General features: G+C 41.7%; 3 protein-coding genes across 4 annotated transcripts in view; 1 reads left to right on the top strand and 2 right to left on the bottom strand.

Moving 5' to 3' along the window:
- wdr33 (WD repeat domain 33) overlaps window positions 1-5,481 on the bottom strand; it is a 48,562-nt gene extending 43,081 nt beyond the window's left edge. For both annotated transcript variants that reach the window (XM_088611477.1, XM_088611488.1), the window contains exon 1: window positions 5,279-5,481. The gene's annotated coding sequence lies outside the window, so the exon portion shown is untranslated. The remainder of the gene's footprint in view (window positions 1-5,278) is intronic.
- A 2,194-nt stretch (window positions 5,482-7,675) lies between these two features.
- dusp28 (dual specificity phosphatase 28) lies at window positions 7,676-9,730 on the top strand. Its single transcript, XM_088611468.1, has 3 exons — window positions 7,676-7,821; window positions 8,200-8,829; window positions 9,356-9,730. Exons 2-3 carry the CDS (start codon window positions 8,485-8,487, stop codon window positions 9,521-9,523), a joined length of 513 nt encoding a protein of 170 aa, XP_088467594.1. The 5' UTR covers window positions 7,676-7,821; window positions 8,200-8,484; the 3' UTR covers window positions 9,524-9,730.
- Window positions 9,731-13,960: 4,230 nt separating this feature from the next.
- On the bottom strand, window positions 13,961-22,469 carry LOC148676702 (uncharacterized). Its single transcript, XM_088611460.1, has 5 exons — window positions 22,315-22,469; window positions 19,987-20,367; window positions 18,700-18,759; window positions 17,132-17,242; window positions 13,961-16,375 (listed from the first exon to the last, which is right to left on the bottom strand). Exons 1-5 carry the CDS (start codon window positions 22,454-22,456, stop codon window positions 16,254-16,256), a joined length of 816 nt encoding a protein of 271 aa, XP_088467586.1. The 5' UTR covers window positions 22,457-22,469; the 3' UTR covers window positions 13,961-16,253.
- Window positions 22,470-23,059: the final 590 nt, after the last annotated feature.

The raw sequence follows: 23,059 nt of genomic DNA, 5'->3' as shown, positions 1-23,059 counted from the left end.
TAAACCTCCAGATTACGAGTTACAAGTTGAATGTACCTGAAGAGTTAGATGAAAAAATGATAATGTACTTGCACCTTCCTAGATGGCGTGAAGTATGGAGATTTTAATAATCGTCCAAAGTCAATGAGATTTCTAGACTCTTAAATATACAACAGTAATAATTCAGAATGTGATTATCTCAAAGTTTTCAAGTGTATAAGACAGAAATTCCAATTTGAAACTCAAAAGAAAAAGTGAACTTTCAAGATAATTGAAAGTCTTGAATGCAAATTCCAAAAGTTCTTAACTTAATGAAAAACATCTGAACAAAGACATGTGGCAACACAAAAACAAACAGATTTTTTAATCTGCATACTTACATTAAGCAGGTAAAAGGCATGTTTAATATTTTAATAAAGACTGAATATCATCAAAACACCCAACCATGTGTAAATGTCACAACTAACAATTGAACAATTCTATATAGACTGCACTTAATCTACATATTATGGCAGATAAACTCTTATTGCAATGGGGAATTCTATAGATACATGGGTAACAGACAATCTTTTAATAACTCCACCAAAGAGGTGGTACATATAAGAAACAAGGCTCATAATTAATCTTTTAGGACTGCTTACAAAAATAGGGTATAAGATAAATGATCGGGATTTCTGTGGGCCTAAATGTTAAAAAGGGTGTACAACTACTTTAATGGAATGATTGATAAATTTGTGGTAAAGGTAAGTACTACAACTTAAAATAACTACTTTACATTACTACTTAATGTAGTCATGCAGAACCAAGTTTGGCTCATCCGGCCCTTGAACTGAAAAGAAATCCAGATATGCTTCCAAAAACTCCAACTTGACAATTAAGAGGCTCAAACAGTAAATCTCCAATGTGTTTGTACTACAGACTACTTCATGACCCAATCGATGCATAAACCATCATTTAACTTACACAGGGTAATCTTCCTTTTTAAAGATCCTGCAGGTCCTGCACCAGCTGTAAACCAGCTTTGAAGACTAAGCAAACAAAATACTGATGGACCACATAATATGAAAGCCATGAATCAATTCCTCTGGCGGTTCTTTCATCATTTACTCAGTTCTCCAACAACAGCAAAGATCAAGATTAGAAAAGGTAAATGTGCATTTAAGCCTGAACCAAATACAAATATCAGAGTAAAATTAGATTCGATAGCAATCTTTTAGACTATAAAGCTTTACAGCAATAACCACCATTACAGAAGTGTCGACTAATTTTAACCTCCTTAAACACAGAATGGAGCCAGATTCCGAAGTGAGAATACCAAACAAATTCCTAGCAGTTAGGTAAAAATATTTTGCTTGTCGTTTAACAAACCAAGTAGTCCTTATTCACTGTAAGCATTGTATTTCATGCAATATTTCCTAGGCCCGTTCCTGAAGGACCTAGTGTGGATCATCAAGCCCTTAAACAGTTTGCTCATACCTGAAACTGTTTCAACTCAAAAACAAAGCTGCAAAGTTTAGTCTCCTCACTCAGGATATTCAATGACTTGGTGTATATAACAGTGTACTCAACACTAATGAGCACGTTTGTGTTTCACTCCCATCTAATTGCACATGAACTAAGAAACAAAGACCACATTAATTGATCAGACAAACCACAGACAAGAAGAGGCCTTTTAGCCCCAGAGTCAGTACTGCAGTGTCCTCAATGCTTAATCGATTAAGAGTACTGGTGGAAAGAGTACCAATAGACAAGACAATACAAATGACAAAAAAAACAAAAATGTCTCAATTAAAAAACACAGTACTGAAGTAAACAAAGGATCAAACTGGATTTAGTGTGGAAATCAACAATTCAAGTTTGAAAAGGTTTCTGTAAAGCGAATACAAGCAATCTGTTCAAGTTCAAAACAATAATGCTGAAATGATGTTTAAAATATTTCATGAGCAGTTTATTTAAAACCAAGTTGTTTTAAGCTTGAGATGATGCATATTCCTATAGTGATGAGACAAAGAAGTGTCAACACTTTTTTCTACAGCTAGAAAGCAATCAGAGCGATGTGTATTTTTTGAAATTCTAATACATCTGTACCACTGTATACAACCTAAATAGGCCTAATGTTTATTTAGATCTGTTTTGGTTTATAAACCTCCCTGTATTTTAGGAAATCTGACAAGAGACTTTAAATTAATACACCTGTATTTAAAAAAGAACAAATGTGTGAAACTACAATTGAAAGAATTCCTGGAAACCCAATCTTGCCAAAGGTTAAGTTAAGTAAAAATTTAGAAAATGACAGGTTTTAGTAATGGATAAAAATACAGCTATAATATTACATTAAAATCTGCACAAGTAGAGCAATTCAGGTGGAACAAGTGTCTTGGATTTTTCTTCCTTTTTTTACAAAACACACAAAATATGAGCAGTAATGACTAAGTTTAGTTTTGGCTTCACAGTTAAATAAGAATGTACCCTAGCCATTCATAGTGTGCAAATCGACAACAGAATTTCTCAAATGCTCAACTTCTCCATCCACAGCATTAAAGCTGTGGAGCACTGAAAAGAGTTCACGCAAAGCAGGACTCATTGCAGTGAATCTATCACTGTAAAAACAGGTAGAAACAAGCAGGAGATATTATTTTCCTTCAATAATGTTAATTTCTAGATTAAAAAGATGCCAAGAATAGTCATGTCTGTGGCTTTTCCACCCATTTTTTAACCACTTCTTCCAATTCAGGATCACAGGAGAGCCAGAGCCTATCCCAGCACACAACTGGCACAAGGCAGGATACACCCTGGTCAGGATGCCAGTCCATCACATAGCACACACAAGACATACAACCTCTCACACCACGTTTCCAGAAGGCAATTAACCTACCAGTACGTCCTTGGACTGTGGGAGGAAACCAGATAATTTGAAGAACAACCACACAAACACGGGGAGAACATACAAACACACAAAATATCACCCCAGGCCCAGAACTGAACCGAGGGAGCAATGTTAATCACTGAGCCACAGTGCCGCCCGCCTCATGCTTTATTTAGAGTAACTCTGTAGTACTACATATGTTAGCAATCAAGAAATAGTTAAATATGAAAAAATATTCCAAGTCAAGTTTTATTCAACAGTTTACAAAATGAATCAAACGTAATAAGACGTTACTGATAAACATTAAGTTTTAATTAATGTTTTTAATAAACATTAAACATTAATTTAACATAGCTGCAATCTTAACCCGAACGTCACACGAAATCAGGTAAACAGTCTTCTTCTTTTGTGAACTGGTAACAAGTAGCTCACAGATAGCTCACACATCCTAGAAGGTCACAACAGGAGGGAATGAGATGGTACTTGACTGGCTCTTGGGGTAGATTCAGTCATCTCTCTCTGAATTTTACCATGTCAAGTCTGAAAAGTACATTCCTTAACAGAAGGCAGGACGGCTTTTTGGTGGGAAGATTTATTTTGGAAGTTTCTGGTCAGCGATTTAATATTAACAAGAACTGATGATGCAAAATATTGTAATAAAAAGGCAAAAATAGAATTGGTGTCATTACTCTGTTCTCCTCCCCACTAATAGCTGATGTGTGGTGAGCGTTCTGGCGCACTATGGCTGCCGTCACATCATCCAGGTGGGGCTGCACATTGGTGGTGTGGAGGGGAGTCCCCATTACCTGTAAAGCGCTTTGAGTGGAGTGTTCAGAAAAGTGCTATATAAGTGTAAGCAATTATTATTATTATAATTAGCTATAAAAAAGTGTCCTACCATAGCAGTATCGTCAATACTACATTCATGCCCCAGTTTAAAACCTCGACTGCTTAGTGGAAAATGTATTTGTTACTTGGCTTTATTACACACTTATTTGTGGCTTCCAATTTCAGGTCAGCTTGAGGTGCTCAGTCTTTACCTTGCTTCCAATCTCGACAGAAACTTCTGTTAAAAGCAAAACGTTGATTTAATACATGATCTCAAAGGTCTGGGTTTCGGGAAAGCGAACACACCGGTAGATACCTGCTAAATGTCATGCAGCCATATCACTCTGCAGCTCACAACTGGCAACCCACTGAAGCTAAGCAGGTGTGAGCCTGGTCAGTACCTGGATGGGAGACCTCCTGGGAAAAACTAAGGTTGCTGCTGGAAGAGGTGTTAGTGGGGGGGTGCTCACCCTGCGGTCCATGTGGGTCCTAATACCCCAGTACAGTGATGGGGACACTATACCGTAAACAGGCGCCGTCCTTCGTATGAGACGTAAAACCGAGGTCCTGACCCTCTGTGGTGAGTGTACTGGCACACTTTGGCTGCCATCGCATCATCCAGGTGGATGCTGCACATTGGTGGTGTGGAGGGGAGTAAAGCGCTTTGAGGGGAGTGTCCAGAAAAGCGCTATATATGTGTATATAAAAATATATATAAGTGTGAGGAATTATTATAATTATTAAATGAAGTCGCTCTCGGTATAAACTACCGATCACGTGGTGCACAATCAAACCACGACACCGCTGAGCACGACTCGTCCCGCAGGGCCACTTGAGCAACTGGTGATATTTCCTCAATTTCATTAAACGGGGACAAAGTTAACCGAAGAAAAATAACACTCATAAATCAAAACGCCGTTCACTGGATTAAAAACTATTGGCTAATTCAGATTAATTAAAGGCCACAATCGTTTAACTCCAGTTACAACACCCCCCACCCCCCCTTACCTAGAACCTTCTTTAAAGCCGAAAGTAAAACAGGTGAGCTTTTAAATTTGAGCGCTGAAATTCAACACCTCACGTGTGGATCTCTGTAAAAACCTGGTCATTTCTGCACGGTTTTCACCAAGCTACAGAAAGAGTGTCCGTACGACACCACCTACTTGAGTTACAATAAGCGCCTTAATGCAGGGTCAGAAATAAATCGCTATCACGCGTTAGCAGTGCATTAAAGAGATTAAAGTACTTTTTACATTGGGTTTCGATGCCAGGGCCCAGACCAGCTTAGTTTAGAGATATTATTTAGCTGGTGGCAGGACAAGCATTAACTCTTAATTAAAGCGCAGAAAACGCCTCGCCGATACACACCAATCGCCATGCACACGACGAACGGAGCAGACAACATATTAACTGAAACACGCACCGTAAGCACCTAATACCCTTAAAACCGTAAGGCTATAACCTCATTAAGAGATGAATTACCACTCCCAGACTTCCCTCAAAGAGGACAGCCGTTGTGATTTTCTGAAAAGGCATTTTAAATGGCGCCCGATCCCACCATCTCCAACCTTTCCTCTCCACCTCGCGAGCTCTTTCGCCACTCACCTACAATATGTCCAGAGGTGCCCTGGGGAGGCTTCCCACAATCTTTCCCCCTATCCCGAACTCTCCCTGGATTGCAGTGGCCTTTCCCCCGACGTTATTTTATAAGTTTCTTAACCTATTTCTCTCCGCGTTTTTTTTTCTCTTGTCAACTCAAGGCCTCCATCTCGCTCTTCGGTACGCATGCGCCAAGCAGCGTCATGACGTAGAACGCAGGACGCAGTGACCTCATCACACCCGTAGCTGGACGACGCGGAAGCCCGATTTGCAGTAATGCTTTGCATCCGTTGGAATGAGATACGCCCACTATATATATATACGTCTATATTAGTTGGATCAGAGCTGTTGTAATGTATAATGTTATTCGACTGTGTAAATGTGGAACTCCAGTATTCATCTGGTTATACAATATTATTTTTTAAAGGTCTTGATTGATTTTGAGGGCAAACAAGCTGGACTTTCATGAGCAAATCTCTGCTGTATTATAGGTTCCTTTTATTCCAGTTAAGTATGTTATATTTCCTACGTTTCTACTGAACTGTGCCTTGTCCCTTTTATTGTACATTATGTACACCAATGACTGTAAAAGCAAACATATGGACTGAAATATGATTAAATTTGCTGATGACAGAGCCCTGGTCACTGGGGTAAATCAAGTTACCTTAAATGGCTCAATGCTCTCTACCATCAGGGATCTGAAAAAGGCTAAGACCATTATGGAGTGTGTGGTTCACCCCCTGCACTCTAAATTTCAATTACTACCATCTAGGAGATGCCTCTGTGCCCTCAGATGTAACAGTAATAGACACAGTAAATCATGTCTTCTGCAATCCCACTGTCAAACAGTGTTAAAATATCACTCATCTCCTGAATTACTGCTGTACTGTATTCTGGTGTCTTTGTTGTACTGTTTTGTTGGACTCTGTCGTAAAACAAATGTCATCCCAGGGAATAATAAAGGTTGAATTAAATATTTCAAAACAACAGATAAACAGATGTGAAGAGTTTTTCTTCATAAAGAGTACTTCAGCTTTGGATATGCATTGTTTTTAAAGCTGCCACTGTGATTTAAGCCCCCAAACTTTGTGTCTGTGTCATTACCTCCAAAGCAAAATATCTGTCAGAAAAGCAACCATGTCAGATTGGGACTTTAATATGATATGATGCATTTTAGCATCGCGTTGTACCATGAGCTATGATGTCAAAATAAATGTCACAACCTCTTATGTACACACTATGCCATTGGCGCATGTCTCTGTCAAGCAATTATGCTTGTGATTATAACACCTTGTGTAAGCCAGCAGCCATATCACCCTGCATCTCACAACTGGCAACCCACTGAAGCTAAGGTGGTGTGAGCCTGGTCAGTACCTGGATGGGAGACCTCCTGGGAAAAACTAAGGTTGCTGCTGGAAAAGGTGTTAGAGGTGCTCACCCTGTGGTCTGTGTGGTTCCTAATGTCCCAGTAAAGTGATGGGGACACTATACTGTAAAAAGGTGCTGTCCTTGGGATGAGACATAAAACCAAGAAGAGTCCTGACTTTCTGTGCTCATTCAAAATCCCAGCACATTCCTTGAAAGGGGATGGGATGTTACCCTGGTGTCCTGGCCAAATTTCCCATTGGCCTTTACCAATCATGGCCTCCTAATAATCCCCATCTATGAATTTGTTTCATCACTGTGTCCAGAAATGTGCTATATAAGTAATTATTATTGTGTAACAGTTATGAAGGGATTATTAAGCCAATATGTGGCAACATTCAAATTGGTAATTAGTAAGTAGTATTTTGTTTTAAGTATTTTTTCTATACGGAGGTGTCAGTGGGACTGGTCAGTTACTGGTCCATGCGTGGTAAACAGGCCTCACTCTGCGTTCGTAATAACATAAATACAAAAACCCAAATTATACTGTTTCAACGGCACACAAAACGTAAATAGATGAGAAGATTGTTGTGTAGACTGTCAGTTTTACCATTAATAAAATGTGTTTGGAATGACTCGTGTTCACATAATTCCACCAATTAATTTGAGTTTTCGGCCTTGTAAACAATAATAACTAAATAGTTCCTTTGTTCTGCAATTTGCTCATATTGTAACTCAACAGTATTCGTGTGACTCTGGAAACAAATTTGAATGCAGACAGTACAAATCCAGCATTATATATACTGTGAAGTTGTCTCATATGAGCAGCTGTGGCTGTTTCTGCATGTTTTTTGCAGGGTTCTACATTTCAACCAGGGTTTTTCAGGGGTCTGCATCCCAAAGATCCACTCTCTTCCAGCTCCATTGGTGTAGCTATTCCAGAGAGCTATAAATAATCTGGAGACCTGCTGCACAGCTATGAAAGTGGGAGGGAACATTGCACAGGCCTGGTAATTACATTTTATGAGGTCAGGGCTGGCCAGCTCACAATGTCCCTCTCTCTGTCTTTCAATCACTGGTTCAGTCTTGTATCATCACTGTGGGACTGCAAAGCAAGATCCGCTCGCTGCACTACATCCTCCAGAAATCTCTGTATAATGAAACAAATCTACTGAGACTGAAAGGTTTGTAACAGCTTTGATACATTTTCTTTTTTTTATTGGTATAATAACTTAGGAAACCTTTCTCTATTGATTTCCTAGACCATTTCCAGCTGTAGGAGTAAGATTTACGTTGTCGTGATAAACTGCAGATCTTCCCGGAACATTCATTATCGTTAATGTGTTTTTTAACCCTAGTTATGACTCACTGGTTCACACTGGCAGTGGGTTTTTCAACAGAGTTTGTGGCTAAGTAAGGCTTTAGGTTTTCTAAATCCGTCCTGTGACAGACCCATTCCTCACTGGAACTGCAGTCTTACCTGGCCTCATCTATCACCTTCAGGACACACTTGCTTTTAATATTGAACGCATTTGAACAGCAGGCATGTCCATGTGTTGCAGGATGGATACTAGGACCTGGGAAAAACTCTTCCACCAGGACTGACTGCTCACTGCTGTAAATATAGCAGAGGAGTCAGACACACCTCGCAGAGGGGCTCAGTTTGCTGGCAGTCCTGAAAGCTGCTGCTGCAGAACAGGCTGATCCTGCAATGAGGTCATGCGAAAGGATCCACTGCTTCCTCTGCGGTGTCAGGTTTGCTACCACGCTGCTCTAGTGACGTTTCTGTAAGGGTCCTGCTGGAGTGCCGAGGCCTGGGAGGAGGGTGTGCGAACTGGTCAGCGGACATGCTCCAGCTCTGCAAGATCACAGACTCGCTGCTGATTGGCAACGCCCGGTCCGCCTGCAGCGAGGAGCTCATCCTCCGGGAGGCCGTCACGCTGTGCATCAACGTGTCCGTGCAGCAGCCCTTCCCCAGCGTGCGCGTGGGCACCCTGCGCGTGCCCATCTACGACGACCCCGCGGAGAACCTGTACAGGCACTTTGACCACTGCGCCGACGCCATCGAGAGCACGGCCCGCCACGGCGGGCGCAGCGTGGTGTACTGCAAGAACGGCCGCAGCCGGTCGGCGTCCATCTGCGTGGCGTACCTGATGAAGCACAGAGGTCTGTCCCTGCAGGAGGCCTTTCAGGTGAGGGCCAGTCTCGGCATCGTCCCTGGGCTCTGGAGTCCCTTATCGCTCTGCTTCGGCTGTGAGTGTCCTTGTGAAGATCACATTGAAAGATGGGTAGAAATTAGAACAAACGAACGATGAGATTTAGTTTTTACTCTTCCAGGTTCAGCTGTCCATGACCTCACAGACATGTAAGACTATATCATCACCTAGCACACTATTTCCTATACCAAATCTGAGCACTCAGACATGTAAGAGTATATCATCACCTGGCACACTCTCTATTTCCTATACCAGATCTGAGCACTCAGACATGTAAGAGTACAGTATGTCATCACCTGGCACACCCTGTATTTCCCATACTAGATCTGAGAGCTCCAGAGTGTGAGAAATGAGTTTGCCGTGCATAATATAATCCATGAACCAAGTAAGGAATTAAATAACAAGGCAACAAAAAGCAGAAGCTGCCCTGCACCATCTGGGCTCAACTGCTCTCGGTCTTGGTGTTCCTTCTCCCCCCACCTCCCCACGTTGGGGTCTGCAGATGGTGAAGTCAGCCCGCTCGGTGGTGGAGCCCAATGAGGGCTTCTGGGCCCAGTTGCAGCGATACGAGAAGGAGCTCGAGCGGAGGAGAACCTTGGTCGGGGGCAACAGGAATTCCAGCCTGCACTGCACTGACACCCAGGAGGCACCAGGGGGCGGCCAGGAGTGAACCTAGATAACCAGGCACCCTAGGCTCAAGCAAGCTGGGGCACAACAGAATTCTGTCATACTGTTCACACACAGAAGAAACTCACCTGTCTTTGGCCTGTTGTCGTGTGTTTTACTTGTAAGAACACACTTCTGTCTTATGGAAACCTGGGCACTTTTGCAACCCCCAGACACACTGAAGACTATATTAAAGGAAATGGTTATATTATCTACAGTTTACTGTCATGCTTTACTTGCTGATAAATCCTGCTATGTTTTGTTGTCATGATTTACTTGCTTGAAAGACACTGTATCCATGGTGTGTGTAGCTTGTGATCTGTGTTGATAACGTTCAGGTACAGGGCTAACAGGGACAGCAGGCAATGTCATTAGTGAAGTGTGCAAACCAGAAGTAAACCAACTTCATCTAGTCAAATCAACCATCATCTAGTTTAATTTGGTGTTTAATTAATAATAATGCAATTGTTTGTAATATGGGCCAGTTTCCCAGAAGCCATTTAATCTACAGTACCTGCCTTTAGGCTGTGGAGGAAACCCATATGAACACGGAAGAACATACAAACACGTTGAACCCAGGGACCCAGCACTGTGAGGCAGCAATGTTAACCAATGTATCACTCTGCCACCCTGTTAACTTTGAAAGTACCATGAAGTTATTTCACATAGAATATCTTAATTCCTTAGAACTCATATAATCTGAATCCTGTATTATGTTAGGGGAATATCAATTAAGGAATAATAATTGACAAATGATATTTGGAAGACATTTTCACTTGGGCTGGCTCAGTTTGGCCTACCTAAGTTTTGTCCTTTCAGAGGAGTAAAATTCCTCACTTCTCCCTGTCTCTGTTCTGCTAGGCAGTGAGGCTATAATCAGAGGGAGGCCGTGAAGTGAGCTCCTTCCTATATGTACAGTGGGGTATGTGTGGATCCATTATGAGAAGTGCTTTGTAAATACAATCAATAATTGTTACTCTACCCATGGAACCCAAGATAAATTCTGCTCATGTGGAAATAGATTGATGCACCAATTTAGGAATATAGCACATGTCCTTCTCATAGCAAATAGTGTTATTTTAAGTTCAATATTGCAGTCAGAAAAGGTCTTGTCGTTAATAATGATCCCTTACACTTATATGGCGCTCTTATGGACACTCCACTCAAAGCTCTTCACAAGTAATGTGAACTCCTCTTCCTCACCACCAATGTGCAGCACCACCTGGATGATGTGACGGCAACCAGAGTGTGACAGTACATTCACCACAAATCAGCTATCAGTGGGGAGGAGGACAGAGTGATGAAACCCATTCATAGATGGATATTAATAGGATTGGTAAAGGCCAATGAGAAACTGGGCCAGGCTGCTGGAGGCTGCTTTTACTTCTCATCCAAAGGACGGCACCTTTTTACAGTATAGTGTCCCTGTCACTATACTGGGGCATTAGGACCCACACAGACTGCAGGGTGAGCGTCCACTACTGGCCCCACTAACACGACTTCCAGCACCAACCTTAGCTTTCCCAGGAGGTCTCTCTATCCAGGTACTGACGAGGCTCACACCCGCTTAGCTTCAGTGGGTTTCTAGTTGTGAGTTGCAAGTTGATATAGTTGCTATAATATCATCTGGTTGTCATACATCCTGCTGCTAAACTGTATTTGCACTAATTTCACTACACGGCCAACACATAGGTGACTCATCTCTGCAGGGGGTGTGGCTAGCCAGATGTTCAGCAGCTTCCTGCAGCTGGAGCTGTGCCTCCTGTCGATGTCTTCTTTCTGTGCGCTAGCCATAAAGCTATGAGGCTGAAGTGACCAATTAGCCAGGTGTTGCTGTTGCCTTCAGCAATGCATTAGAGGCATGCTCAACAATAATACCCTACTGCCCAAATGAGAGCACTTACATGATGAGTCATCATTCCTATAGTAAACAGGGAAAGGCCTGGCCTACCACTAATCTACATTCCTTGACAATCATGGGTCTTGACAACCACATGCCTGGCCAGGGAGAAGGGTAGATCTATATATTACTAAATCTATTCTATTAATAAAACCCAAATACAGGAGGCACTTTATACTCAATGGGTAAGGGGAGTATGAAGCATGGCATATTATTGAATACAGTACATTGGCTTCTTCCAATGAACAGCAAGCTGACATCAATTACTAACTAATAATGACAGATTTGATTAATGGTCTCCCCTCGTTTGTAAGCGTTCTTTATGCTCTTATTTTTAACTTTAAAAACTGCAGAATATCCTACATTCAGGAAAAGGCAAAGAGGCACAACCGAAGACCTCAAGGAAAGCAAAAATTAATTATTGAAATTATTTTCCATAATATTACTTCCTCCGGGGGATACCAAATAGTATTGCATATAGAAACTCATAAAAAGCCCTTTTCCTAAATTACGCCAAAGAAAGGAAAGTGAAAATTAAAGTATTTTTGAAGCAGGCTGCGGCTTTCCGATCAGCTGGTGAGTGTGCTATGAAATCTTCAAAAGACCGAGTCATTCTGAAATGCAGTCATACCTTCTGTAAAGCTTGCTTGGATACGTGTTGGAAGAAGACTACCACACGGCTTTGCCCATTTTGCAGACAAAGTACCGATGGTGAAGTGATCGTATCTATCGCACTCTCCTACCTGAGCAAACCAAGCGTGGATTCCAAAGAGCTCTGTAGTCTCCACACAGAGAAACTGAAGGTGTTCTGGGTAGACGAAGAAAAGGCTATTTGTGTTGTGTGTCAGATTTTGAAACGGCACGCCCGCCACAAATGTTTTCCTATCAAAGGAGTTGTACAGGATTAGGTATGGAGGGGGTAAATTGACAGATTCAGAGCCATCTTGCCCGAGTTTTGGGTATTGGAGGCTGTTTTGAATGTGAACATTGTCCTGTTAATTGTATTTCAGGAAAATCTCAACGCTGCCTTGATTCATTTAAGAGCTAAACTAGAGGAGTACGTGGAATTCAAAAAACGATAAGAAACAGCAAAGTTCCTTAAAGTAAGATGCATCACCTTTTGTCCTCTTCCCAGCTGAATATCTTGTCTCTTTAGCAATCTCCTTTAGTTGTCCCTGATAAATGTCTAATAGATATTATTTTATTCGTGCAAATGAAATGTTCTCCCGTCAGCGAGTAAGGGTCAGTCGTTTCGGCTTGTTGGTCAATTTCTAATAACGCGCGTCTCAAGAAATCAAATCATACTGATGATCACGGTCTGTTTCGTGGTATTAGTTGAAATGGTCTGTTTTACCCAGGTATAGCTGTAAGTCACGTGCAACCTCACCCGAGAACCGCATCTGAAGCCAAACAGCGCCGAATGCCTGTCGGTGAGAGTGAAGTCTAAAACCAGAGGCTGTAGTATCGCAACGAAAGAATCGCTCCCTATTATGGCAGAATTACGAAGAAGCAAGAAAAAATTGCATTTCTTACATTACCAACTTATAAGGGCAGGGACAATAATGTCTTGATAAAGTCTCAAGATCTTTATTAAATTTGTAGGGGGGGTTAATATAAATTGCAGTGGAATAATGAACACCATAAAGAATATGGTGGGTGTCTTTTTTATAGTTGATTTTTCTGGCACATCAAAGACCACACACAGTGTAAGTTATAACCAGATTTTAAAATCAATTATAACTTGGCAGCTTCAGTGACCTGGTCACTACTGGTGTGATAGACTGTTTATTGTTTTATCCCTAATAACCTACATGTGCACCTGTTTATACAGCTGGGTATTCTACTGGAGCCTTTCAGGTGAAGGACCTTGCTCTAGGGTCATACAGCAGGGTGTCACCTGGGATTCAAACCCACAATGTCCCACTTATAAGTCCAGAACCCTCCCTGTTGCAGGGAGACCTCCAAGGAAAAGTGGTTTCCTTCCACAAGTGGTGTTGTGAACCAGTAGGTGGCAATCTTGCACCTGGGCCAGAATCATCATGGTGATAACCATGGCTGCCGTGTCCTAGTAGTGTTTGAAAAATGACCAGTAAGAGGGCACTGCCAGCAGCCATATCACCCTGCAACTCACGACAGACAGCCCGCTAAAGCTAAGGAGATATGAGCCTGGTCAGTACCTGGATGGGAGACCACCTGGGAAAGTTAAAGGTTGCTGCTGGAAGAAGTGTTAGTGAGGCCAGTAGGAGATGATCACTCTGCAATCTATGTGGATGCTAATGCTCCAGTATACTGCCAGGGACACTATACTGTAAACAGGTGCCATCCTTTGGATGAGATGGGAACTCAACATTTTTATTAACAATCCCAAGGCGTTTCTTAAAAAGAGTAGGGGTGTTACCCCAGCAGCCTGGCCAAACTTCCCATTGGCCTTTACCAAGTGAAGGCTGCCAGGTCAGTTACCAGTGCATAGGAGAATAGTGTCATGCATGACTATCTGAAATGGCTCTGACATTTATTACAAATCTAGACAGAAAAAGGAAATAATGGATGTTATTTTTTATTTTTTCAAGTAATTAGGTAAAATTATACAGAAACCCTGTTTCACAACTTTAGATGCAAGTATACTATAAATACTCCAGTCTATACTATAAAGTGATGATAGTGAGACTACTTTTTGTGCTCTTGGTAGGATGAGGTAATCATACACTGTGTTTGCAATGTAGGCTAGGATCCAGACTGGACTGACATTTTCTGGCCTCCTAGTGCCCAATAGCCACAGCAGCACTGCCTGCAGTGAGGAATGTTCTGGCGAAGGAGTGACATCACTGTGACAGACTCCTCTTACACTGACAAAATAACAAGTAGCAATTAGTTCAAGGAAGAAGGCATTGTAATATATCATCATTTTCCTCTGAAGTCTGTAAAAGTGAAGTCCATTAAATTGAGAGCTTACTGTACAACAGATATCGGAAGCCTCCACGGTAAGCACTGCCTGAGGTGTTCCACCATCTGACAGTATTACTACTACTACTACTACTACTACTACTACATTTTTAAGTCTCGAGTAGAAGACTTACTAAACTGTGGACCCCCTAGGCAGTTCCTTGAGGACTCCTGGAAATAAATGAAGCTTTCTTATTGATGATAAATTCAACATTAATTCAAATCCTTTTGCTTTTCAGCACTACAAGAATACACAGGAACATTGTGTACAGTAATTACCACAGACTCTTGTCCTTGTGTCATATCCAGTGCACAGCTGCTGCAACACTGACTCTTGAATTCGATTGCAGAGCCAAGTGTACCCTGCAGGAGCAAGAGATGGTTTCAGGGGCTCTGATAGATCAAGCCAAGCACCTGGGCTCTCTGAAGTACATGGTGTGGGAGAAGATGCTCAGGATTATTGATTACAGTGAGAACAGGGGGCACAAAGAACAGATTTTGTTCAAGTAGCTAGCTGTGTCAGCATGCGTAGGCTGCAAAGGAACAGGTAAAGGTTTATTCCGTGCTGAAAGGACATCTTACAATAAGTACACACTCTAACAAACCATAAAACTCTACTCAGTTAAAGAAACATTCTAAATTGGGTGATTGTCTTTTTTCAACCTGCACAAGTGGTTGCTGTGGCTGGACTTGCACAATAGAAGATTTTCTCAAAGCCCCACCACTTGCTATTGTCCATGTCTTTTTCCTGTCCTGGTTCTGAAACTGCAGTCTTCCAGTCCTCCGCAGGAGCTCAAAGTCCCTTGTAGTGCTCCTTCATAAGGATCCTCTCCTCCAGCTCCCTCCCTCCTTACTCTGTTGTGCTGGATGCATTTCACAGTCTTTGTTTTATTGAGGACATCAGCAGCCAAAGCAAGTACTGTGTCCTTTTGTCCAATCCTGTCAGTGCCGGCCCCAGCAGGATGCACTAGTAGCTTAGCACCAGTCTCACTCCCAGGAGTTAAAGTTTTGTCCTTTCTGCCCCACACCGCTTTGGCCAAGGGACAGCTCCAGAACATGGGCTCCTGCATCTCCTCGACAAAACGTGTCCCAGGGGCAAAGTGGGTTCCTGGTGATCAAGTGTCTATAGAGGACCTCTCTAGTCACCAGTCTCTGGTACATGGCCGTCTAGTTGAGATCTGGTACAGGACCCTGTGGTTGGTGTAGAGTCCAGCCATCTTGTGGCCTCATACCTCCTTGATGATCCTCTTGGTCCACTTTATGGTCTTGTCTGCAACAAAATCCCCAACATCTGAGGGGCTTCCTGCAGAGCTCGAGACCTTCTGGCAACATCTTCCTATCCTTCCAGGGTCAAAGAACTTGCGTTTGCTCTTTCAGTGGTTGAGTTTCAATCCCAAGGCCCTGGAGTATTGCTCCGTGACCTGGAGGGGTCTCTGCAGCCCCCTGCTCAAGTTCAGGAACATTGTTTGGGTCATCTGCGTGCTAGATCTTGAGGACTTCCCTGTACATCCTGATATCACCAGGCCATCAATGACTCACCAGCCTGTCTCACAGTATCTGCCAATAGCCCTCTAAAGAGTATAGAAATGAGGTGAAATAGGACACTCTTGTTGTACTCCAGACTCCTGTAGACTGAAATCCCCCAGATGTCCATTCATGTTGACTCTTCTGCCCACTTCAGAGAACAGTATCTTTACCCACCAGCTGCAACTCTCTCTGAACCTGATGCATTGCAGCATTTTAAACCACAGCTTTCTCCTGATTCAGGCTCGCCACCATTATGGGCATGTTTGTGGGGCAGGGTGGTCCTCAGTCCAGTGGCCAGTAGTTTGGACAGGATCTTGATGTCCGTGCAGAAATGTGGGTAAATCAGCTTCTAGGAAAATTGGCTCTATTGCCAGTATGTGCACGTTTTTGTCAGTGTGTCCCCTGTGATGGCCTGGCGTGCTGTCCACTGTGTATCCTGCCTTGAGCTTGTTGCGTGTTGCAATAGGTCCTGGCTTCCCTGCAACCCTGAATTGGATAAAGCAGTTAGAAAATGGATGGGTGGAAGGTAGCTGACAGTTTAACCTTTTCCTTGACCTACTTACAACTTTCATCTCATTTAACTTAATTCCATCCACTCTATATCTGTAGAGCCTTCTGGGAGTATTTGCAGTGTATTTTGCCACCACCCTAGAAGTGCCCCCTACTTGTATGCTGGGAGATGGCTCTCATTATATGTTTTTGTACCCCTAGAATGTAATTGCTGCTTGTTGTTCAACTTTAGTTGCCTTTAGTTTAGGCACATCTCAAAGCAGCATACTACAAGATCACAACCAAATTGCTGGTGTGACCCCTGCACAATCAGGCAAGTTTCTATTGCCTCCTGGGAAACCTGGGTCTCTTACATCTAATAACAGTGCCCAGATTGCCATTAGGAACCTCTAGAGGGGCTACACAGCTCCACCTGCAGTCAGAAGGCAGAATTGTACTATCTGAGCACTACAGCTGTTAGTTGAAATACCTTTATTTGAAGATTTTGTATAAAATCCTCAAAATCTGTCAAACCACTAAGCTTCTTGAGATTTAACAGTGAAACATGAACCAAGGGGACATAAGGGGAACAAAATTTAAGACCGAGAACAGAAAGCACTTCCTTACACAAGGGGCTGTGGGAGACTGGAAAACCCTTCAAGAAACACTCAAATTGGGCAGAAAGGCCTCCTCTTGCTTTCAGACTTCCTGATGTTCAAAGAAAGGTAAGAAAAGTGAAACGAGCACACTCACCACAAGAAGACTTCGACAACCATCTGAGAAGGAAGTAGCAAAACAATGGTATCAGCACAGACAGCACCAGGCGGATGACATTAATCAACTCCATCCTCCTCTTGTCCCTTTCTGAAACAGATGTGTCAAACGGTTACCAGTTACGTTTTCACAGCAGGTGCTTTTACCCATCGTATGACCTAGTGTGGACCTACAGTGCCCTCCAGAAGCACTGGGACAGTGAAGCTGAAATTACTATTTTTGCTGTATACTCAAGCAATTTGAGATAAATGAATGAGGCAAAAGAAAATGTCACTTTTTATTTCTGGTTATTTCTACACATATATGCTTTAATGTTTTAAATGAATACCACTTTTTGTGTTCTATCCCTCCATTTTAAATGAGCATAAGTAAATGGGACAAATTAACTTAAAGTAAATTAAAATAGTATAAATATTAGTTGTTGGTTGCAAATCCTTTGCATGCAATAACTACATCAAGCCTGAGATCCAATAATATTGCCAGTCTTAGTTTGTTCTTTTGAGTTGCTTTTCCCAGCCTTTGCTGTTTTTTTTTTTTTTACAGTTGCCATTTGTTTTGGATGTTTTCTACCTTTAGTCAACTTTTCAGCAAGTGAAATTCCATGCTCTATTGGATATAAATCAGGAGATTAATATGACCAGTCTAAGGCTTTGTACTTTTTTCCCCTTGATGAACTCCTTGGGAGTTGGGTCATTATCTCACAGCCTGATGAAACAGTGTCTAATGAGTCTGGGGGCATTTTCTTGTACATAGGAGATGTTTCTGCACTCTTCTGAATTCATTCTACTGCTGCAATCTTTAGTTGCAGTATCAATAAAAATGAGTGAGCTAGTTCCAGAGGTGGTCATACTGTAAATACCCAAGCCATTACACTGTCTCTGCCTTGTTTCACAGATGAATAGGTACTGAATGCCTCTCCACACGTTTACCCTGCTATGACTTTGGTAGAGGTTTCTTTGTCTCATCTGTCCATAACATTTTGTTCCAGAACTCTAATGTCCTGTGAACAGCAGATTGTGATACCTACTGTACACCCCTGCACTGTGGAGGATGTTGGCAATTTTAGCAACAGTGGTTTTACAGTTTTTCCTTCTCCAATAAATATTCTCTGGTCATTTTTCTATCCTCAACTGCAGTTGTGTTCCTCAGCCAACCTGACTGGTGCCGATTGCTACATACACCAGGTGAGCATTGGAACAACAGGTATTGGAACAATTGAATGCCAATTTTTACCCATTTCCTGTAGCATTGATTGTGCACACATAAAAGAAGTGATCTCATCCAGCCATTTCTTCAGAGCAGTACGGAAAGACAAAACTGAGAACTGTGAGAAACTCATTACAAGAGAGCAAAACGTGCTACCAGCAACATTATTAGTCCTTAAGTAAACATAACCTGTATATGACTTATACAGCTTCTTCCCAAATGGGAAGAAATCTCATCGTATAGTGCATGCCAAAAAATACAAGATCTACAGTAAAAGAAGCAACCTGTAACCAACTGGAGGCTGTGCTGTACTGGACTGCACTGGAAGAAGAAGTGCTCACCTCTGTTTGTGCTTTGCTCTTCTGCTGACGTGAAGGATCTCTGGCTGGTCAGCTCCTCACCTACAAGTACAAGACAGAACTGGAGAAAAAGTGTCTGATCTAATGAGCCTAACACAAGCCCTTTAACTTCCTAGTGTCATCTTGAACTTGGTATTTCTGCTAGCTCCACCCCCAACCCAAGAAATGTAATACTTTTGAAACATTTTGCCATATCTCATGGTTAATACATCAAGATCTGTGATAAACCAAATTTGTTTTATTTAATATCTGTGATTAAGTTATTTCCTTCTACAACATCTACAAGATGTTCAGAGTAGAAGTGATCATCTCATGACATGACCAACACTTGAAGTGTAAAACCAACTTGTGTCACAAAAGGAAGGGCAGGTCAAACATCATAAAACAGGACAACTACACAAAGTGTGAATTAAACTTTTCTTTTTGATTTGATGTACTGTATGCAAGAGATAGAAAACCCTTGGTAGTATGCTCAAAAACTGAATTTGTGCAATATTGATGAAGAACTTTCCACAACACATACAGCATGATATTTTAACTGGAGCAGGCCCAGTTTATCTCAAAATATGAATGCATCTGAAGCCTACATGTTGTTCACATTGGTTTTCATAATAAAGATACAGCAGCTGGTAAAAGCATGACTAGGGTGTCATCATCCCTTCCACATGCTTGAAAGCACCTACTTTTCTCTTTAAAAAAAAGAACAGCTTCTTTCAGTTGCTACTCAACCACAATTTTAAAACACCTGACAAAGACTTCAGTCAGTTTTTGATATGCAATTTGATTTTGCCTCAAAAAGTATTGGTTTCATTAAACTGTAGACCAGAAATGAATAAAGGAGACCACTACTAGAGTCCAGACAATGTCCTGACCAGTGTCATGCATACCCAAGCCATTACACTGTCTCTGCCTTGTTTCACAGATGAACAGGTACTGAATGCTTTGAATCTGCAGTTCATTCCTTTCTCCACACTTTTACCTTGCTATGACTTTGGTAGAGGTTTCTTTGTCTCATCTGTCCATAACATTTTGTTCCAGAACTCTAATGTCCTGTGAACAGCAGATTGCGATACCTACTGTACACCCCTGCACTGTGGAGGATGTTGGCGATTTTAGCAACAGTGGTTTTACAGTTTTACCTTCTCTGATAAATATTCTCTGGTCATTTTTCTATCATCAACTGCAGTTGTGTTCTTCAGCCAACCTGACTGGTGCCGATTGCTACATACACCAGGTGAGCATTGGAACAATACCAGACAACGTCCTTACCAGTGTCCTTACTCCTTGGGCCTGCGACGAGGAGGCAGACAACAGCTCTCTGTTCCCTGTCGGACAAGGACACTCTCAGGCTGTAGTTCCCAGAGTCAGTGGGCCGCAGATCTTCTATCTGTAGGGATGCGTTCTGTGGGAAGAGGCTTACTCTGCCCCTGTATGCTGGCGCTATAAACTGCTGAGGTTTGCAGGCCTTATCAGAGGTGGGAAGACAGGGTCGGACATATTTAAGAAGGAGCTCACTATTGAACGACCAGGTGATCTGTAAGAACTTGTAGGACTTTGCTATTGTGTAGGACACGGGCAACATGACTGACCGATGGACATAGCCCACGGCTGGGTTCTCATGCACTTTGAGAGAGAGGGCTTTTGACATACCTGGAAAAGAATAAAAAGAGGAAAAAAAGCAGAAAATCTATTTTCTGAAAGCAGTTCCTACAGGTTCAGAGAGCACTGAGTTTAACACCTTTCTGACAAAGACCCCCAAATCTATCAGTCTGGGGAAAACTTCAGTTTGACACAGCAGCTCCAACATCTCCCAACTTTTCAGTTCATTGTCATATGCACACGTGCAGTGAAATGCTTCTTTGCATGTATGCTCCAATGCAAAGACATTAAAGGAATCACCAAAAACAAACAGTACAGCAGCAGCAGCAAGTAAAATAACATACAACAAAAAAAAAAAGTCAGACAAGCAGTGCGAGAAGGAAAACCATCAGTGTACGCCACTGGTAGGGTTGGAGTTCAGTAATTGACAGCTTGTGGGAAGAAACGGTCCCTGAATCTGAAAGTACGTGTCTTTATGCGCCACTTCATCACTATGTATAGTTTTAAAAACCCAGGGTTACCAATAATCTGTGTCACAGCAGCTTTGCAAATGAAGAAAAATGAACACTACATACCTATTTGCGTTTTCAGAGAGGTACAAAAAGTATACCTCCATTTTTGTATTAAATAAATTTAACTGATTAGTGAGAAATGACACAGCCAGTTAGACTTGCATCTTGAACATATATTGAAGCAAAGTTTTGAACTCATTACCTGATAATACAAACGAGATCTTGCGCAACATTAGGGATGAAAAAAATGCTAAATTTATTTGTAACCGTCTGTGGAAATGGTTCAAATTTATACAGTACTAATTTAAGCTTTCTTTTTCTGATGAGTTATCAAAACTAGCAACAGATTAAATGTGTTAATTTTGGTATTTTTGTGCATCGCCTTTAAAAAGTTTTCCACAGCCAAAATGTTGCATTTTCTTTTTCAGCATGTGATAAATCCGTTACCTGTTCCTTTGTAGCCTACGCATGCTGACACAGCTACCTACTTGAACTACTTTATTACATGATACAGTGTTTAAAAACATTGAGGCTCTTACATTTACTGAAAAGGGTTAACATCCGATTAAAAAATACATTCATTTGCATTGGCTACCAAACAGTGATTTTACCACTGGCAAAATATTTTTTAGAACAATTGTTCTGTTGCTTTCTCAACATAAATACTGTTCTTTAGCATAATGTACAATAAAGTTGCATATTACTTTAAGAAGACAGCACCGAAAAACATACATGTTGATTCCAGATGCTGAGCTATTGAAGCTGAAGGATATAATAAGTAATGGAACAAGTAATAGGTTTATTCCATGCTGAAAAAAAAAAAAGAAAGAGAACAACGTTTCAGCCGTGGAGCCTTCTTCAGGTGTGCTATTAATAAGTAATAACTTGAAGACAAACTACTTTATGCAATTCAGGATTGCCAGGGAGCCAGAGCCTGTCCCAGCAAGTAATGGGCACAGGACAGACTAGTGTCCTGTCCAGGGTGCATCCAATCACAGGGCGCACACTGGCAAACAGACATGCACACTTACACCTGGGCCAATATTCCCAGAAGCCAATTAAACTATGAGTATGTCTTTCGACTGTGGGAGGAAACTGGAGCACCTGGCAAAAACTAACTTGATCACGGGAAGAACATACAAACCAACTTGGTTGAAAATGCTAAGGTAGTGTTTCAACTATGTTTTAGTAAAGAAAGTTTTAAAATATCAGTTGCAGGATTTTTGGTTGGTCAGACATTTTATGAACCCGTTTCCTGTTTCAGGTGAGATGTTCATATGCTACAAACAAACTTAGTCTTTTTAGGACTAATAATTTGTTAAACTATAGTGAAGCTTTGGAAAATCAGCAGATTAAACAGCAGATTAACCTTTATATCCGAGACCCCAAAATCCAGACCTTCTCTCATTTTGTTAATGATTCTTTAAGTGGAAATGTGTTCAGTTCATTGCACGTTTCACTGAGCAATTACAACAGAACTACTTACCAGCCAGACAGCTGAACACCAAAGAGAATGAAAGAAGGCTGTAGACCGAGCTCCTTTTGGGAAGCATTCTGAAACGGACCTGAATGAGAGACAAGTAGAGAAGTCTATTCAGAGAGGTCACACAGATTTCCGCATGATACATTGTTAACTGGTCATTTCAGTGCATTTCCTATTGCAGTTTCTCGGTGGGGTGTGTGGTTTCCTGTTACAGGATGATGTTTTGTCCACTGACTTCACAAGAAACTATCTGTGTCACAGTGGAAAGAAATATAAAGTTGTGCAGGCTTGTACCTTTACTTCATCCACCAGCTGGATGCTGCACATTGGCAGTGGCAGAGGGGAGTCCCCATTACCTGTAAAGCGCTTTGAGTGGAGTGTTCAGAAAAGCGCTATATAAAGTAAGCAATTACTTTCCATGAGATTTTTACCTTTGACCTTTTGTTGCATGTCAAAACACAAAGATTATTTCAGCTGGACAATTGTTCCTTTGAATCGCTTCACTACGGTTCAGATGGCCGGCAAAATAATCTGGTTTCCAGTCTGCTTGGTAGAGGTAAACTGTCACATGGTCAGATCTTCACCACTTGCTCTTATGATAAAAACCTCTCTTGGTTCTTGTCCTCACTTTCCTGTGGTATTTAAAATTATGCTTTAAGTCCTACTTTGTGCCGTGATCCATCCCCATGGAGGTGGCAATTGTCGAATAGGGTACATTCTAAGAGGCCTAACAGATTTCACTAGAGTA

Source organism: Lepisosteus platostomus, chromosome 2 (assembly GCF_059453375.1).
Source record: "Lepisosteus platostomus isolate fLepPlt1 chromosome 2, fLepPlt1.hap1, whole genome shotgun sequence".
Lineage (NCBI taxonomy): Eukaryota > Metazoa > Chordata > Actinopteri > Semionotiformes > Lepisosteidae > Lepisosteus > Lepisosteus platostomus.
The sequence above is the reverse complement of the archived record's forward strand: the minus strand, read 5'-3'. Positions and strand labels throughout refer to the sequence as shown.

Coding starts and splice junctions, on each gene's coding strand:
- dusp28 (XM_088611468.1), top strand. CDS start 8,485: ATGCTCCAGCTCTGCAAGATCACAGACTCGCTGCTGATTGGCAACGCC. Junction 8,830..9,355: donor CCCTGCAGGAGGCCTTTCAG/GTGAGGGCCAGT, acceptor TGGGGTCTGCAG/ATGGTGAAGTCAGCCCGCTC.
- LOC148676702 (XM_088611460.1), bottom strand. CDS start 22,456: ATGTATCATGCGGAAATCTGTGTGACCTCTCTGAATAGACTTCTCTAC. Junction 20,368..22,314: donor GGTGTTCAGCTGTCTGGCTG/GTAAGTAGTTCT, acceptor ATTCTTTTCCAG/GTATGTCAAAAGCCCTCTCT. Junction 18,760..19,986: donor CCCAAGGAGTAAGGACACTG/GTAAGGACGTTG, acceptor TTGTACTTGTAG/GTGAGGAGCTGACCAGCCAG.